Genomic DNA, 18,495 nt, shown 5'->3' with positions numbered 1-18,495 from the left:
GATGGTAAGAAATTAAGCTTTTCTCTGCATCTATCATTGCCTAAATTATTATTGCTTAAGCATTTACTGAAATAAATCTTCTTCTAAAGATGATTGCATCTCCCTTAGCCACGTCTGTCACTTGCCCAGTGCTGCTGCCAGACTCTCTTGTCCTAGCAGCATGCTTATGCAGGGAGGGCTTTAAGTGGAGTGTTTCCACTGCCCAGTGAGTAAGAGCAAGTACCATTATGCCTCTGAATCTGAGCCATATCTGTCAGACTTCACATATGCAGATATGCTCCGTAGGACAGGATGGAAACCAGCATCTTGCTTTCTGGCAGCTGTGACAAACACTGTTAACACCCATGTGGGGCAAGTCCATTTTCTCTTGCCACTGGAATTTCCCTTTAGTTGAGCAGTAGTAACTCTACACCAGCGATGATATATCTTGCATTTTGCTTGTATTCAATCTTGTTCTTTTTTTAACAGTCTATTCAGAGGGCAGTATCTTTAACCAACTAAAATTTAGCAAGCATAGTTAGTTAATACCCAGTCCCATCTAGTTAAGCAACACATGAGGGTAAAGGAAATCACAAGGTATTAAAAACCACACAAAAAGGGATCTGTTAACAAAAATTAGATGATTTCCACATGACACTGAAGTAAATCCCCTTCCTTTGCAAATCTTTAAAAGGACTAAATGTCTGTGTTGAATGTAAAGAAGGTTTTAAGAGAAAAGCTGTATAAAGGAGAAAACTCAGAGAGAAAACAAACCACAACGAATTTCTTTATCATCTCCAGGACGGTTTTCAGAACCACACAGCACTAACTCAACAAAACCAAACCAGTGGTCGCTTACCAATCTCCGTGCTCAGCAACTGCGAGACTGCCAAAGTTTAACTGCAAATAATTTTGTCAAATATTCATTTTCTCAGTATCACAGTACAACATTCCTTACATTAAACAGAAACAACAGTATTTATTAAATCTGGTGTGAATGGCAAATTTCCTAACGATATGCAGGTACGGCTCTTTTTCTGCTTTGCAACGGAATAGTCCCAGCTCTGCTGCTCTGTTCACCCTTTTTTCATAAACTCTTTAGATTCACCCTGAGGAGCAAATGAAGTTGTTGTATTTTGTGATAAAATAATCCAAATAAAAAGAACAACAATGTTCTGTTGCAGAGAATAAAAGACTCCAGACATACTCAGAATAGAGGTAACCTTGCTATAACAGTGCTGGATGCTGCAGTCTGAATCATATAATGCAGTAATTTTCTACCTTTTTACTAAAGAAATAAAGGTTTAAAGTATTAAACAATCATAAGATTGATATCTATCTAGAGACTTAAACCATGACTATCCATATCTCTGAGCACTGAGTCATTTCAGAGATAAGGACAATCTGGTTATGTAGCTACTTGATCACAAGAGTCTCAAATCCGTCCCTGTCCTTCGGTTAATAGTGAAATTCCTGGCCTAGAAGATTCTCACAGAAAGGATGGGGAGGGGTGCAGGTGCAGCATTGCTTGGGGCAGCCTATTTTTGACCTGTTGTTAACTTTCAGGCGTGCCAGGATATCTCCAGTATAAGCGACATCACCCCTGCTGAGGCACAATTACTTTGGCCTCAACATGTTTACAGTTGCATTAAGGTTGTTTTTTAAATTGGCAATTCATTTGAGAAAAAAAAAAAAAGTCATTTTCCAAGCATTTCTTTCTCCACAGAATCCAAATGGATAAAGGAAAAATGATCCTCTGTCCAGAGAGTCTTCTCTGCTCTTTTTTGCTAGCCTTGCTGTCTCCAGTGGGCCTCTGATGTGGGAAAGAAACACTACGCTGGAGCTACAGGAAATGTTTTTTAAAAAATCTGATTACGGAAAGTGTTAGATAAAGGAAATGAGATTCTTCAAATCAAAGTTAACTGGTGCTCATTTTGTTGTTTTTAATAATGGTTACAATAAGAAAGCTCCAAACTTGCTCACTCCTAAATTACTTTCAGCTTTTTACTTTTTCCCCAGCCTTTCTGATTCTTTTTAGAAGAATCATTTTAAGTAAGAAAAGTGACTGTGATAGCGTAAGAACTATATAGGATCTAATTGTCCTTTATTCACATTTGTCCTCTAAGAAATCACTAAGCACTTCATCATTAATACCAAAACCAGATGCCTGACTACTCTGATTAACTTTATCTGAGTCAGAAATTGTCTTCCTTCTCTTCAAAGCATGTAATAGGTTTCTAGTCAGAGTTCAGATTCACATAAAACCTGATAAAGACATATTTCCTTCCCATATCTCAGACATTTCAATTTATGCATATTCAGTGATTTGATTTATAAAGGGATTGAGAATAACTTAACTAAGATGTTCTCCACTTAAACAAGTTCCCAGAGGAACAAAATATTTGAGAAATAAGTAATATTCATAGTGTTTCATTGACTAGAAAGAATTTAAGAGTTTTGAGTACATTAAATAAAGATTACAACTGGGGCACTGAGAAGAACTTAAAGAACTGAGGCAAAACGCATCAAACACTTTCTTGAAAATAAAGATCAAGTCTACAAGTGCAGTTATACATTTTTCCTATCTCCACTAACCTCAGACACATGGACAAAACAAGTCCTGACACGCTATGAAGACAAGGAGCTCAAAACACGTTCTAAAAAAGACATAGGAGATACAAGGCATTACAAATTAGATGAATTCTTGCAGAGAAATGGGAAGGCAGAGCTGATTTTAAGCAACAGCTGAAAGAGTAAGTTCTTTAAACTAGTTTCCCTTATGGCCCAGCAGCGCTTCACAATCTAAAGCACTCACCATTTAAAGTCACACTAACATATATCCACATCAGCTACCATTAGGTAGAAAAATTCAGTCCAGAAAATCACACCAGGTGGTCTTACAACACCAATCTATCACTGTCTGCCATGGCATATCACAGCTTGGCCATTGGTCTGACCACTCACAGATGTCTCTGGATAGGACAGCAAAGGAGTTGTGAGGAAGGCTTTGGAGAAGGAGAATTTTGTGGACTGTCAGAGAGCTCCTTTTCAGAATGCAAGGCCACCAAGGGCAAACAGGAAGGCATCTTGGATAGGTGCAATATTTTTCAGGGCCAGAGAGAGTCTGATGTTAAGAACTAAGAGCAAAGTGGCAGATGGGATGAGATTTCACCATGTAGATGTGGCAAAAGGCCTGCATTTGAAAAGACTTGCTCCTAAAATAACCTGTGAGGTTTGGACACAGAATTACTGTAAAATAAATAATGTCAGCATTGTGTATGATACTGTTGTTACAGCCCAAGAGATGGGCGGGAAGGCAATACCATCTGCAACAATCCACTAAAGAAGAGATTAAAATGTTGCTGTTAAGGGAATTAGAACTCCTACTCAGATGGGCTATGACCTAGCTGACAGCTACAGAGACACTCCTGGAATCCATCTTGAAAAGATGGAAAGAAGTCTGGAATAAGCAGGCAAAGCTGCAATTCATCCATGCAGACAAGAAACTAGAGAAGATGCTGAGTATGAAAAAGTAGGGATCAAAAGCCTTCTCTTAACTGGAAAGGCGGAGGATAAAGGAAGAGGATTTCCATAAAGACAAGAGATGTGAGAAGAGACTGAAGCAGAAACAGTAAACAGAGGTAAAATATTCAAGAGAAGGTGCATAGTGACCATGTTAACAACATGTCAAAGACCAAAACTCTGGGAAATTAGAATTATTCTTAGAACTCTTGCATACTTGTCAAATATATGAAAATTCCTGGTAATGGTGTTTCTTTAGATTGGCAAAAAACCTAAATATAACTGTGACGTACAAAATCAGAGGCTACTAAATGTCCTCAATGTTGATATTTTAAAGTTTTAGTCACCTGATCATAGCATGCACATGAGGAAATTCAGTGTCACATTAAAACCATGTGGTAGGATTATGATTAAGCTCATCTGTCAAAAGTTTATTACTACTGGGGCCACTGGAACTATGTAGAGGGATAAAAATTCATGAGTAGGAGTGGCTTTGCTGAGTTCAAGGCTTAATGTCTCGTAATGCTCAACTTTAAAAAATGCCATCACTAGGAAATATTGCAAACATAGAAGGAGGACTAGCAACAGCAAAATCATACATAAAGCCACCAATAAAATGGCAGGTGGCTGTAATGTTAAGGACATTTCAAAAGCACCTGTCATTTAAGAAAACTGCTATGGTATAGTGTATGGACATTGCCAGTGAAAAAGGATGTCAGCTTGAAGTGCAGCTAGCAGAGAATTCAGTAAATCTATGAAATGTTTTGGTTTGTAATTTCTTTTATCTATAAAAAGAAGAAAAAAAAAAGAACTAATTTTTTTCTGACCTCAGAAAACTACTGAAAGGCAACAGTAAAACCATATCTCAGAGTGCTGCCAAATGAAAGGTGTGAAAATATGAATTTTAGTGCTGTTTGTCTCAGGATTTAGACAATTTAGAAGAGGAAAGAGCTATCTAAAGACAGAGATGGCTAGAGGTGGCTCTGTGAGCCAAGCAGATGAGTTCCTCAGGTTGATTTGCTCAGCCTACAGCCTCAGGCAAAGCAGGACATATGCTCAGACTCTCTGGACAGAATCCCAAATTCAGAAAAATGGTCTGATTCTCAGTAACATCTTAATTTCCTTTCCTGTCCAATTTATTTAGGGCATTCAGTAGATGACATGAATTTCTCTTCTGCAAACATGTAATCACAAACTTTAAAATTCTTCCCTAGTTCCAAGAAAATGTCCTTAAGGAAGAAAAACATTCATCAGTGGTGAATCATATGTTTGCCCCCTAAATTAAGTAACTTCTTAACTCTAAGGCACCTGAAGGGAAAATGTTTCATGCATGACCCTCAGTTGCAAAGGTTCTGTTATGCTTTAAAAGCCTTTATTTTCAGTGCCAAACTTGCAGCAGACATCTTTTTGGCCAGGGACCTTCACTGAGTCTGACTCCTGAATCGAAAGGAATGTTCAGCACTGAACAAAACAGACAGACCTCTATATCACAGCATGTAACAACATTCTCTGCTCAGAACTCAAGGTCCCTGAGAAGGTAGAAATAAAAAAAGCAAAATATTTTTTTATATCCACAACAATAGATTATGGAAATGTTCCAGCTTGCCTTCAAAGTCTGACAGTTATTCATAATAATTCCTTTGAACGTCTCCCAAATGTCCCCTGAATATCGCAAAATTAGAAGCAATATGGGACTTACTTGTCGGGGACATCCTTATGTTTATTTTTATTTGGCCTTTCTTGGTTGCAATAGATTGTCAGGCAGTAAACACTGAACTACAACATATCAGAGATCACACTGAAATATATCCTGGCAAATTTATATCAAGGGGGTACATTTGCTAGCTGTACAACTACGCATCAGAGGAATAATTCAAATTACGCTTACTACAGTGTCAGTAGAACATGGAAAAAAATCCTATTTTAACTTCTTCAGGAAGCTGATGAATTTTCTACACCAGGTTCTGCTTTTGCAGAACAAAGCCGGGGTGATATCCAAGGGCAATGGATTTAGACATTAATCTTCAAGAAAATCTGCCCCAGGATGAATTTCTGTTTAAAAGGTGGTTTTAATTTATAATCTGTTATTCCATGGGTGTATCTACTCAGTTCTTTTCCTTGCTGTGAAATAAATCATGCTATAACATCTCAGCTACCCATACTCAGACACCAACAGCTTCAGAACTCTCTTACCCTACTCAGAAACTGAACAGATGCATCATTACAGGTCTTTTTTCACTGTATATTTATGCAATTACTGTACACAGACACTATATAGAACATACAAAAGGCAGGTAGTTTGAAGAGCACTCACCATATGTGAGAATATACAGTGGTTTTCCATTAGTATCCATAGTGGTTAGACAAGGAGCTTTTGGTGAGATGGTCCCCCATCGCTGCAAAGCTGCTTCCAGAGAAGGAGGCCAATTTGTAACCACACCTAATTGTTCCCCACGCATAGCCAACATCTGAGCTCCTTCTGGCTTTGGCTGGTTTGGATCTGGCTGTTGAACTTATGATTATGAAAAGATACATAGTTACCATGTAAATTCTATACCTTGTGTACACCTGTGTAATCAAGAGAATAAGTTACCTTCGCAAAATATTCTGAAAACAGTGACATATTAGAAGGTACTGAGAAGCAACAGAGAAATATAACAGAATAATTAACTTTTACACAAGCCAAGCAACTAAACAGGAATGCACGTGCTTGTCCTTACAATAGCTCTACAAGCAGGGAAAAAAACTGCTGAGGCAGCATTCATATATTTATCTTCAAAATAATCAATCTTTCTTTATTCCTAAAGAGAGATGGAGAATACTTTTTCCTGGGAAAAATGCAGTAATGAGATGAACTGCAAAACTACTGGAAAAGTGTACTTTAACAAGTAACAGATTGATTTAAGTCATGTTCTGTTACATGCTTTCTTATAAACTCTATGGAGACTATTTAAATTTCCACATCCCGGCAAATCTTAATTCTCAAAGCACTGGCCTCTTTAAAAAAAATCCATTTATTGACTTAATCCTTGTTTCTAATCTTACATTTAATTTGGTTTTTGATACTTCACTGTAACACAAAGGATGTTTAAAACATTTAACATTGCTCCCTCACTAACAGTTTTTCTCATACTGGTGTTCAAAGGCAATGGCTGCAACCCACAGCTGAAGGTTCTCAAAGCAAAGCTTCCCTCCACTCTCTTCTGTCGTTTCTTTGCAAGCAGAACCAGGACCTGAGCAAATTAGAGAGACTTTCGACTCTACAGCACTAAGTCCAAGCTCACTACAAACAGATTCCACTGAATACCAGTGCTTTTGTACTTGCCAGTACAGGGAGGGCTTAATTGGCTTTCTAGAAAGTCAATGCAGGAGACAAACATTTTACAGAGTTTTAATAAGAGATCCCCAAACCTTTTGAAAAACAGTCATTTTACCTTCTAACAATTCCTCAAAGTCATCTACAAAGAACTCTCGTAATGGTGGTCGTTTGGGCCGTTTTAGTGTATTGACCAGCTGCTGAATCTTTGCTGACACTCTGCTGCTCACTGGTACTCCTGCAGGACAGGGATCAATGGAGACATCAGTTGACTGCTATGCTGAACGCCACCAGATGTTAAGTGGGGTAAGAAAGTGTTCTAGGATTGCAAGGCCACCACAACTTAGAGTTTCATGCCACACCGTGACTCAAGTATTTATTTAACATTAAAACATACAAGCAAAAAGGAACAGTGAAGCCTAATTTAAATAAAAGCAGTACAACAATGTCAGAGCGAGGTTGCAAAATTAGAGGGGAAACAGCACACAGACTGAGGGAGAGAAGCACAGTGAAAAAGTCTCTATAGCAAATATCAGTACCCTGAGAGGACTCTCTCAGCAATGGTCAGTGAGAAGACAGGTATTGGCCTTCCTCATGATCATTGGTCATACTCACACTGTCTGACTTGACTGTAGCTCAGTGAGGAGTGTGGGTCATAGCTCTGCCCCGTCACTTATTCTGGGTTGTTCTTTACACTGTAGTGGACATCTATCCAGTACCCATCTTAAACATGGTTCACATCTTTTAATTACTTCAGCATGACCCTGTATTCTCTGAACATCCCTACAGTCAATCACCAGCCAGCAATCTCCAAAGGGAGAGTGCTTGCCTACACAGCACTTAGAAAAACATAGTTCTGAACAGGAGCATGGGGCAAGGGGCATTTTTATAATATAGTCCAATCAATCACCTCCCCCTTCCTTTTCTCGAGCCGAGTGCAATGTTTATGTCATCTATTCCTGAACTAATAGATTTCTGTCACTGCATTGCAGGAATTTCAACTTCCTACACTTCCATAAAGTTGGCTACAAAACTTGTGCCAAGTGGTGTTTAGAGCTGAAGCTACTAAGTTTACAGATGATACACTTGGTCAACAATTCCATGCTGTGCTGAAATGTTGGTTAGTAAGTTTTAGAAAAGAGGAGCAGTAAATAAGAAAGGGTTTACAAATAACTGTTTTTCAAAAAAAAAAACACCTCAGAGAATAAAACTTCAAACACGTCACTTTATAAGATGTACCAATCCTAGCATGTCACATTCTTTGTCATTTAAAAAACAGACTAGTTGTAACCAGACAGCATGATAAAAGCAAATTTATTCACTGTTTTCTTTTGCCAAACAATTTCTACAAGGAGTCAGCTATGCTGATTAAGAAATATTTCTCTATGTTGTCTTCATTGGTATTAGTTTATTTTAGGACTGTAAAGGTGCTGCAACTTTTTATGTGTTTATAAGTGAAAAGTGCCCAGATAAAAAACAAACAAAAACCAAATAAAAACCAAGAGCACACGCATACAGTAACCATTGAAAAGGTTACAATACTAAAAAAATCCAGTTTTTCTTTGTGACATACCATCCCCAGTCTCCATAAGTTCAGCGTTTCCATACTTTGGTGCCACCCGTGCCGTTGATCCTTGTGGTCTTTCTACTTGTATTGAGTGTTCTGAGGTGTAAGTGGTAACATCTGGAGGGGCAGAATGATTTTCTGTGAAAAGTAAGTTAAAAGGTTTAACCATGTACCTCTAGTGTTAAAGGGCAGAAAAACAAAGGGCAGAGGAGAGGATATAATTTGATTTCTTTTTTCCAACATCTGAACAGGCATTAAACTTAATGCATAAAATGATTGTACAAAGCCATATACATATACATACATACACACATAAATTCAAAACTATATATAATGTATAGCATGATTTTAATAAATAAAGTTTCCACTGATTAAAAAAGGGCTATATATCTGCAATCACATAAGCGACAGGCTAAAAAAATTATACAATTAGTTTGTAGGCTCTCCAGTGACATCTGACTTTACACTGAAGTAAAGCTTGTGGACATCTGCAAATAGAAAAGACTCAGACAAATACAGTTCTGAAGGATCACTGTGTTGGTTTTTCTAAATAAAAAGAACAGAGCATGTTGTCAATCACTTGCAAGTGTCAGTGCATATCACTTTTACAACCTCTGTATTTCGAGTTAAAAAAAGAAAAAAAATCAATCATAGCAGGGGTGGAATCCAGAGGAAAGAAATAAAATGTAAAGAAACATGAACTTTGTATTCTGCCTGGACACTTGCTTGTCTACTATTTTTAGACAAAGATATTTCAATTCTTCCGCATAACAAAGCCTTGCCTTCCAGAAGGCAAATGTGATCTGGTCTGACTCATGCCAGCACTGCTAAACAATTCCACAGAGTTAATCTTTCTCTTTCGTAGCCTGATAACTCAGCATGCTACCACAGGTTTTTTTCCCATGTTTTCAAGCCTGAGTCTGTATTATCTATGAATTTGTACTATTTTTATGAGTTTTCTCATAAATTTTTTCCAGGTTTTTATCAGCATTGGATTAGATGGAGATAAACACCATGAGCAAATAACAACTTCTCTTTCAATTGACACAAATGATCCCAAGCAGCCTCTGAGTTACAAAAGAAGGTAGGTCTTTATTCTGCTGCTGCTGAAGTAAATAGAAATGTGATCCATCTTACAATAGGGTAAGAGTCTTTAAAAATGCAAAAATTCTGGAAAAACATCATCTTGTTCCAATACTATTTTCAAGACTTGCTTTTTATTAAACCTGTCCTTTAAGCATTATGGTACCATAAGTATTACAACACCAACTTCTACAGTAAATTTAATGTCAAATGTAATTATAAAGCATTTTCATGAATCATGAACTTTGGATCACTGTAATTCCTGTGCATTCAATCCCAAATTTATGCACCATCAATACAGAAAACTAAGTTTTTTGCTATACATACAGTAAAAAGATGCTATAATAGATGCTCATCTTGCATACACCTCATTTCGAGGTAGCATTTGTCAGACAATCATCATGAAAAATTAGTCATTACTTAATATTTATATTCATGAACATTATCAGGACTCAACCTTATCACCCAATCATACTATCTGGTTGAGGAAAACACAAGATGGCTTTTACTATGCAACTCAAAACCATCTTGCATTCTACAAATGTCCAGTTGAAGTTTTTGCTTTTTATCACACTCACTGTTATAAATTTACCAAAACAAACTCCTTATATTGTGCTATAAGTGACCAACTGAAGTATAATAGTTTGAATAATGAAACTTATGCTGATAATTGTTTGAATAATGTCGTCTTTTAAAAGACATTTTGAATAATGTCTTTTAGATGTCATAATCAACTATTTTAGACTCAGCACAATTTTTACTCTGTCTTACTAAGTGGCAAGAGATTTTTATATATCATGATTAAATTACTAAATAACTAAGTCAATTAAAAAAAGCTGATGTTTATCTTTTTATCCTTACTTATAATGCAGCTTTGCTATGCACACAGGAGATCATGACTAAGAAAATAATTGTCCTTAGTCAGCTATTAGTAACATGAGAAAGTATTTTTAAAGTTAGTTATAATTGTTTACATCTTTCCCGTGAAGTATTTCCATCTTTCAGACTTTACAAGGCCAAGTGAATTGGAGTTCAAGTATCTCCAGGTTTCAGCACTGAGATTAAATAATCAGAAGACACATGATCCAAGCATCACAGAGTACAGATGCTCTTGAAACCAAATTCTTCTTCCTCATACATGGTGTCGAGGAGGGTGAAAGAACATAAGAAGAGTTCTGCTCTTTTGTAGAAGTGTTTCCTTTTGAACAAGCATCACTGGTACTTGAAATCAGCTAAAAGAAACTCTCTTCTCAAGGTTGCCACCACTGGCCAGCCAAAGAGTGGAGTTCTAGTGCCTTGGCTGCCCATCTGCTGTTTACATTTCCATTAAGAACTTTTATCCTGCAGAAGAAGAATATTAAGGTTTGTCTTGCTATGTTCCTTTATAGTATCTGTTTAACAGATGTCTTATCACTGCAATATCTACAGCTCTAAGTTTCATCCATTAGATTTACAAATCCTCAGTCGGTTCATGTCTCACAGTCAGGCTTGGAGAAATGAAAATCATACAGACAAGAATTTGGTCTGAATGACATCTAAAGAAAAAGATAATTGCTATGTTATGTGAAATGTAGCCTTTTTTTGTATAGAGGAGTCAATCCAGGCTTCAACCATGGACACAATCTGTATAGAGTTGCTTGGTCTTATGTCAGGTAACTTGAAGCATTGTTTGAGGTTTAGTTAAGAATTATGATCCTGACACATCTGTTCACTAAAAAGTAGAAACTGTGACAGCTGCATGACTTCAAAGCATTTCCTCCATCAAACACACATATTTGCATCACCTCCTCTTCCCATCTCTTCCAATATTCCTGCATTAGAAGATCACAGAGAAAACAGCTGTTTCCAGTTAAGGCTCTCTTCATTTCTGCCACTGGAGTGACATCATTTACCCCATTTCATGAAAATCAGGAAGACCCAAAGCAAACCAGAGTACATTCATGTAGGGACAGAGTATGTGCATTGATAAAGCCTCACATCTGGGGAGAAACAAAGAAGTGGAGGAATACTTCCAGTGGAAGTTTGGAAGTTCACACAGGTACCATGTATTCGAAAAGTCTCCAGGAACTTGAGAAGCATCCCTGCAATACTAACTTGAAGAAAATGCAGCTTTTCCTCCCAAATAAGCTGGGTCTCCTGGTTGTTAGGGCAGGAAAATCCAGAGCAGAGATCTGGCTTTTTCCATTAGCTGGGTTTCTCTTGTAGTGATGTCCAGGTGACAGATAGTATTGTAAACTAGTCTCCTGTATTATATGTTAGAAGTCTATGCAGCCTTTAATGAGGATAGAGGCCTTCGATTTTCAAACAGAAACATATTTGAAGTATATAAAAGAAACATTAAATGCACCTGAAGGATCAAAATTTTGTAGTGAGATGATTAACTTTATATAAATTTACAGTCATAGGCAAGCACTGTGTAATTTTCACCACATGAACTTCGTGAGCTTTGAGATAGACTTTCTCTGATTTTTATATACATAGAAATCCAAGCCAGGTAATACCAACAAATGAAACTTAAAAGATCTTAGAAATATATACAGTACTGACCCAAAGAAGGGTCAGAACACTAGGTATCTTTTACAGATTTCACTGGTTTAATCTCTAAATTCAAGAATTACTGAACACAACGGTGATACATATGCCAAACTAAAGATTCTCCCTGTAGCTTAATGCAGACACCAGAGTATCTTAAAGCTGAAAATAAACATTAAAATGATATCTACCCCAAATCAGAATTTTGGCCACAAAAGAGCAGCAGCAGCAGTCAAATCGAATAAACAGTATAACATTAAAAGCATATAATAGCTTATGCAAATTATCAAAATGATCCACAAAGCTGAACTCTGATTATATTATAACCAAAGCCTTTTATCAAATCCCTTCTCAGGACTGTATTAGTGTACTTAAACTGGAAAAAAAATCTCCCTTTGATTTTGTGATACATTCTGGAGGTCACATCCTAGTGAATATCAGAATGGAAGGGGTTTTTTGGTTATCATTAAAGGTCTTTCCTGTTGCACGCTCAATTTGTATTTATCAGAATTGTCATCTTCAGAGTATGGCAATATGTCCTTACATATTTACAGCTGATTTCTGTCTTGCAGGCTGGTCTGTCTCTGGGGAACAACTCCCTGCACCAAAGAAACATCAAGCCATGGTAACATATGTTCTTTCTGATCAAGAACAAGCCATTTCCAATAGTCAAGGAGCTTCAAGGAACAGGATTACTCTTCTCTCTTATATTCTCTGCTACCAAAGAGGATTATTCATCTATCATCACTGGCCCACTGCCTCTGAAAGAGTAAGGCTATCTGTGGGAATACTTCAAGTCTATTACCTCTTAGAATACATTCAAATGCAAAATCCACCTCCTTGAATTGGAAAGAAACAAAAGAGCACTTTAATTTCAAATTCTCACAGAATGCAGCTCACCCATGAAGAAATTCATCTTATAGTTATCAACTGTGTAGCTTCTCTTACATTTTCAGCGATCTTAGCAACAATGAGTGACAGAAACCATAAGACCAGTCTCAATCTGTTAGCAGATACCACTCATATTTTGTATCCAACTGACCTTTCCAATACTATATCACAACTGCTATCCAGCTATTGTCAGAACAAATGAAAACATGCATATACTGAGGTAAACTCAACTGTTAAGCTCAACTGCTTCCTTCAAAGGCAAGATCTTTTTAGTCAACAAATAAAATGAATATAAGTAGTATATATTCCCTTCTGCAGAATATTGTCATCTTAATTTAGCTCTATAAATGCTGTATTATTTACCACAAACTCAGTGATTATAAAAGAAGACTTACTGTGTCAGATTTAAAATTACTGAAATGTCACATTATGAAGAAGCTATATTTAAAGACACATTAAGACTTGGTGTGTGAGTAATACAACCTTTCAGAGTTTGGGTAAATTTAATTCTCTATGCTATAATTTCCTCTAGCATTTCAAGATGAAGTCACAGAAAATAATCAAATGCAATGATTAATGTGTTCCAAAGTGTATGCCTTTCTAAAACAAGGTTCTAAGCTATTCATTTAGCATGAATTTACGAATCCAATACAAGTTCTTCCCTGACTGCAATTCAGCAGTTCCAGACCATGGTGAGAGGATTACTGAAAATACATGTGTTATATCAAGCTATATCAAGCTAAAAACAAATGGATACAAACTACTCTTCCAGCACATAAAATCAGGAACGTTTAAGGTGACTTCATGTATCTCATTACATATACTTGAAAAGGAATGATCAGTTGAGGAACAGTCACACAAAAGTGAATTCATATGTGTAGTAGAACAGTAGTGAGACTGTATTATCTGTTCCAACATAGACTCCAACAGATTTGCAGTGAGACACTCCATCAAGAACACACCAAAGCAGACACTCTGCATGATGAACAACTGAGGAGTGAAGAAAACAAGCCTTGCTTTCGATATATCTAATCAAATAGCTGCCTCATATTAATGAAAACTAATGTCAATGGTAAAATATTCAGAAATAATGTCTGTGCAGCTTCTCCCTAAAGGAAAGAAAGCTTTGACTTCCTAGGATCTTTCAAAGGATATTAACAAGCTACTAATAGTAACAGCTCCCTTCTCTGAAGGTATATAATGGTCTCTCCCACCGAGTATAATAGCTAGATATCCCAGTTCAAGTATTCTAGATCCAATTAAGGGCAGCAAAAATATGTTTAAGTGGACTACTGTTATCAGAATTATCAAAAATCACTCAAGCTATGTAATGAAAGTGGTCCAGCAGTGGGAGAAGCTCATATGCAAGCAATCCCTAATGATGCATGCACTGATTTTCCTTACTGATGAATCCAACAGAGACCTTTATAGTGCTAAGTAATGGAAGTCATCCAACTGTACATTTTAAGATGTTTGGAGGCAATAGCTAGACCCTGTTTGCCACAACATAAGTTTACTCCCAAATCTAAACTGCTATTTTTTTTCCCCTCCTCAAATAGGAACATAAGTCTATCTCTCTATATAACATATGTAAATAGAAAAAAGCAAAAAAGCAGTACAGAAAAGACTTTTTTAAGACTTCATTTAGCAACATCATCTGAATGTGAGAGTCAAAATTCATGCCATGGACATACTCAACATGTCTGTATACTAACCTATATGTGTTTGAGCCATAACATCAGCTAGTCTGTGTGCAGCACCACTGCCTCCACTTTGTGTTGAGGAAGAGGAAGTGGTTGATGTGGTAGAGCCGTGGATCGCTTGACTGATCCAGTGTTCCATGTTTATACTCCCCTGACTTGAGGTGGGAGTTCCCTGGGAGTCGCCCTGTACGGAGCCTTCATCTTCTGAACCAGAAGAAGTATCTAGTAATTAAAAACAGACTGTTAACTTGCAGTGCTTTGGGGTTTTCTTAATAGAAATAAGGCATGTTCATATTCCAAATCTAAAGAAAGTGCCATTAAGAAAATCTCAGGAAGGTGGGTAAACTTAATCAGAAAATCCGTAATACTGAAAGACCTGAAACTAAGTCAGTTGCTAACTATACACTGAGAGAACTTCCCCGTTCTAAGGTCATGATCTGTATATTATTGTACAAAAAAATAAGGATAATAAAAGTCTTCCTTTATAATGTCAAACATAGAACCTTCTGAAGATCTCCAGCTATGTATTAACAATACAGAATATACAAAATACTTTCCCAAGCTCACTCCAAAAAGTCTGTGAAACACTTTTGCAATTGTACAAGGTCCACTCCTCACTGAAATGGGAGTTCCAGCTGGATTCAGTGAGTATGGGAATGCATGAGATAGGGGGTATTTTCAGTCTAGTAGATAAAAGAGAAGATAAACTTGAAAAGGAATGGCACAACTAATTGTGAAGTTGTTACATTATAGTATTAGGCAATAAATCAGAAACTTGATAGGAATTTTGACTATCATAAAGTATGACAAGATGGCCATAGTTAGGTCCTTGTAAGACCAAAAGGACCAGTGCAAGCTAAGGTACCACCATGGGCAAAGCAGTCATGTGAACTGCCCCTGTTGACTTTTTCTACCATTCAGTTCACCCTCTCCTCTTCAAAAATACCTCAGAATTATGCTCAGTGTGCGTCAAATGACATTTCCATTACTATCTATGCAGACAGATTAGTAGTTCATAGCAACACAAAAAACCATTTTTAAAATTCCCATAAAAATACAGAGAGATACTCACCTGGAGGTGTGTAGGCATCCATCGATGTTTGCACCACCAATGAACGTCGTTTTGAGGGCATGGGGACTGCCATTTTCCTTTCTTTATGTTTAGCAAGGGCTGCCTGAACTGCTTCTGTGTGGACATCTGGAAGAAAAGAGATTTCAAGCCAGTGTTAGACAGAAACGAGCCGTTCCTCTGTGCCCCCAGTGCACCTGTGCACAGGTTCGGGCGTGTGCCAGCCGGGCTGACAACGCACACCGAATGAAGAAAGGCTGGGAATGTGCGGGATCTCGGAGGAACTGCCTGAGTTCTCCTCACTGTAGGAAAAGCAGCTATAGTGAAAAATGCTGCACCAACAAACAAGCCCTCTGAGCTGTGTGATATCCCCAGAATGGTGTTGCAGTATTTGAAGAGCAGGAACATTGCTTCACCAGAGCAAACCTCTATTTAACCAAGAGCTGTTACTTCGGTGGAAGTGTGGTGTATCAACATTGTCCATTTTTAAAATTAATGAGGTTTCCAATTTACACAAAAGTCACACAGATGAACTGAACAAGAACATTTACTTGAAGGGTAAGAGGTATGTGAAATGTCATAACAGAAATGGTAACAGGTCGCCCATTCCCAAATCCTTCTCCTGCCTCTGTCACTTGGCATTATTCACAGAAAAATAAGTATTACGTAGGTGGAATGAGAAGAAAAAGCATCCTGAGCACAGACCTGGTGCTTTGCAGGCAGGTGTTACACACAGCTCACACCAGCCCACTCCACAGTATCCAACAGATCTCTTCTCCTTGGGGACATAACCAGGGAATAGCTTCTCTACCTTTCAAGTGTATATATAGCTGCCTGCCTCCCAAAGCTTAAAAAAGGCCACTTATCATGTCTAAAAGAGGTGAGTGACTTTTAGATAATGACTTTGTTTTATGTAAAATTTTTTAATTACTATCATAATTACACATTGAAATAGGTCTGCCTTTAGTTTACTACCTTGTACTGTCTGTCTTGCGCACATGAGGAGACTGCATGCAAAAGACATGGCAACCAACAGAAGTCCCTTGTGGTTGCCAAATATTGACCACCTGACATCCTGCCTTTCAACCAGTTGCCACTGGTCAGCTGTAGAAAATACGGTAAGTTGGGTGCATAATTTAGCTATTCCCATTTGTGAAGTAGGAACACAGTGAACCAGGTCTAACCCAGGCTGATTCCACTTCTGCTGCTGCTGAATTTGTTTGAAGATCACCCTCACAGGCTGGGTTGGCAGCAATCAGTCATTTTCCTACTCCTGTATTGATGTGGTGGCAGCTCTGAACAGGCAATGCGCCCCAAGAGAAGCAGCAGGAAAAAGAAGAGTATATATATCTTTATTTAAAGAAGTGTTGGTTAGATCATGTCAGTGTAAGTAACTTGTTGTGAGCAACAACCTGGAAGGATGACTAGAAGCATTAGATGATAAGTTGCTGATAAGTTCCAGTGTCTCATTTTCATTAAAGGCATTCCCTATCTTCTGCCAGAGTTTAAGCTCCTCTCAGTGCAAGTACGACAGGGAAGGGTGAGTATAAGAAAAAGAGCATTATCAGCAGCTTCTATGACTTGTTCTCGTTCTTTTTTCCTTTTGTTTTAAATCATGAAGAGGATGAGCACATCAGCAAAGCAAAGCAAAGCAAGCAAACAGCAAAGCTGGAAAACCCATTTTTTAAAAGATAAAAGAGCCATGCAGCTGATGGACCAAAACCGAGGAACGCTGCAATTGTTAAGATCTCAGAACAATTTCTGTTCTGCCAAGTCATTATTTTAAAATATAAAGTTTAAGGTCTTTCTTATAAATAAAAAATGATGAAAAGTTTATGTGAGAAGAAAATAAACTATGAAAATAAACAATGTAAGTCTTTCCCTAACAGCATGTCCCCAAGATAAATTCCTACCTGCTCACTCCACACTAATGTCAATAACGTTTACAGGACTGAACATGCTCACTAACAGTTTGTGTATCTTATCTATCAAAGGAGGAAAATTCTTAGTTTTCCTTGAAAGGATAGCAATTAGATACCAAGCAGTAAAAAATGAGCTTTCCCTTTTAAAAAAAAAACAAAATCAAACAAAGAAAACAAACAAACAAAAAACAACAACAACAACAAAAACCAACCAAACAAAAAAAAACAAAACAAAAAACCCCACAAAAAACCAAAAACCAAAAACACACACACACAAAAAAAACCCAAACACAAACAAACAAAAAACCCCCACCAAAACCCAAGGCTCTTCAGTAATTTTTGGAAGAAAATAAATTTTGCTGATCAACACAGGAGGAACTATTTGTATATTATTGTATATAGGATTGGTTTTTTACTGTAAGTGTTAGGACGGAGAACAAATTCTTCCAAAAACTTTTAAAGGAGGACAGCTGACAGAAAATCATTAACATGCTTAGTGACAGCTGGACGCTGAATCATAACTTGCGAATTCTTTGATTTCTTTTCTGATGCTGTTTTGATGCAAGAACGTAGACTCATCCGCTTAATTAAAAACACTCTGCAGGATTTTAATTTTCAAATGAGTCCACAGGAGTCCAGGAACTGAATTGTTTTCTTAGTAAAGCACATGCTTGATATGTTTATTTGTAATGGGTTAGTGTGGAACAAATCAGACTATAGATTGCTAAAAAAGCCCCAAAACCAAAACCTCACAGGAAACAAAAACAATGGAAAAGATAAGAAATGCCAAATAAACAAGAGGGAAGCTGACTGAGGAGAAGGAGCATGCACACCTGCTCCCAGACCAGTCTGCAAGGTCAACTATTCAAAAGGCATTGCTCAGACTATGGTGGTTACCAAAAACAACAGGA

General features: G+C 37.4%; 1 protein-coding gene across 5 annotated transcripts in view; it reads right to left on the bottom strand.

Annotated features, from left to right (window-relative positions):
* DIP2C (disco interacting protein 2 homolog C) overlaps positions 1–18,495 on the bottom strand; it is a 310,293-nt gene that overhangs the window by 97,209 nt on the left and 194,589 nt on the right. For 4 of the 5 annotated variants that reach the window (XM_051812853.1, XM_051812855.1, XM_051812856.1 and 1 more), the window contains 5 exons: positions 15,666–15,791; positions 14,606–14,815; positions 8,391–8,522; positions 6,936–7,055; positions 5,816–6,013 (listed from right to left, as the gene is read on the bottom strand). In XM_051812853.1, the coding sequence (XP_051668813.1) occupies positions 5,816–6,013; positions 6,936–7,055; positions 8,391–8,522; positions 14,606–14,815; positions 15,666–15,791 (786 nt within the window). The remainder of the gene's footprint in view (positions 1–5,815; positions 6,014–6,935; positions 7,056–8,390; positions 8,523–14,605; positions 14,816–15,665; positions 15,792–18,495) is intronic. The other variant, XM_051812854.1, reaches the window with a different exon arrangement.

The sequence above is a fragment of the Manacus candei genome, unplaced genomic scaffold, assembly GCF_025592945.1.
Source record: "Manacus candei isolate 608988 ecotype Guabito, Panama unplaced genomic scaffold, ASM2559294v1 h1tg000089l, whole genome shotgun sequence".
Taxonomy (NCBI): Eukaryota; Metazoa; Chordata; class Aves; order Passeriformes; family Pipridae; genus Manacus; species Manacus candei.
This window is presented reverse-complemented; position numbering and strand designations above follow the sequence as displayed.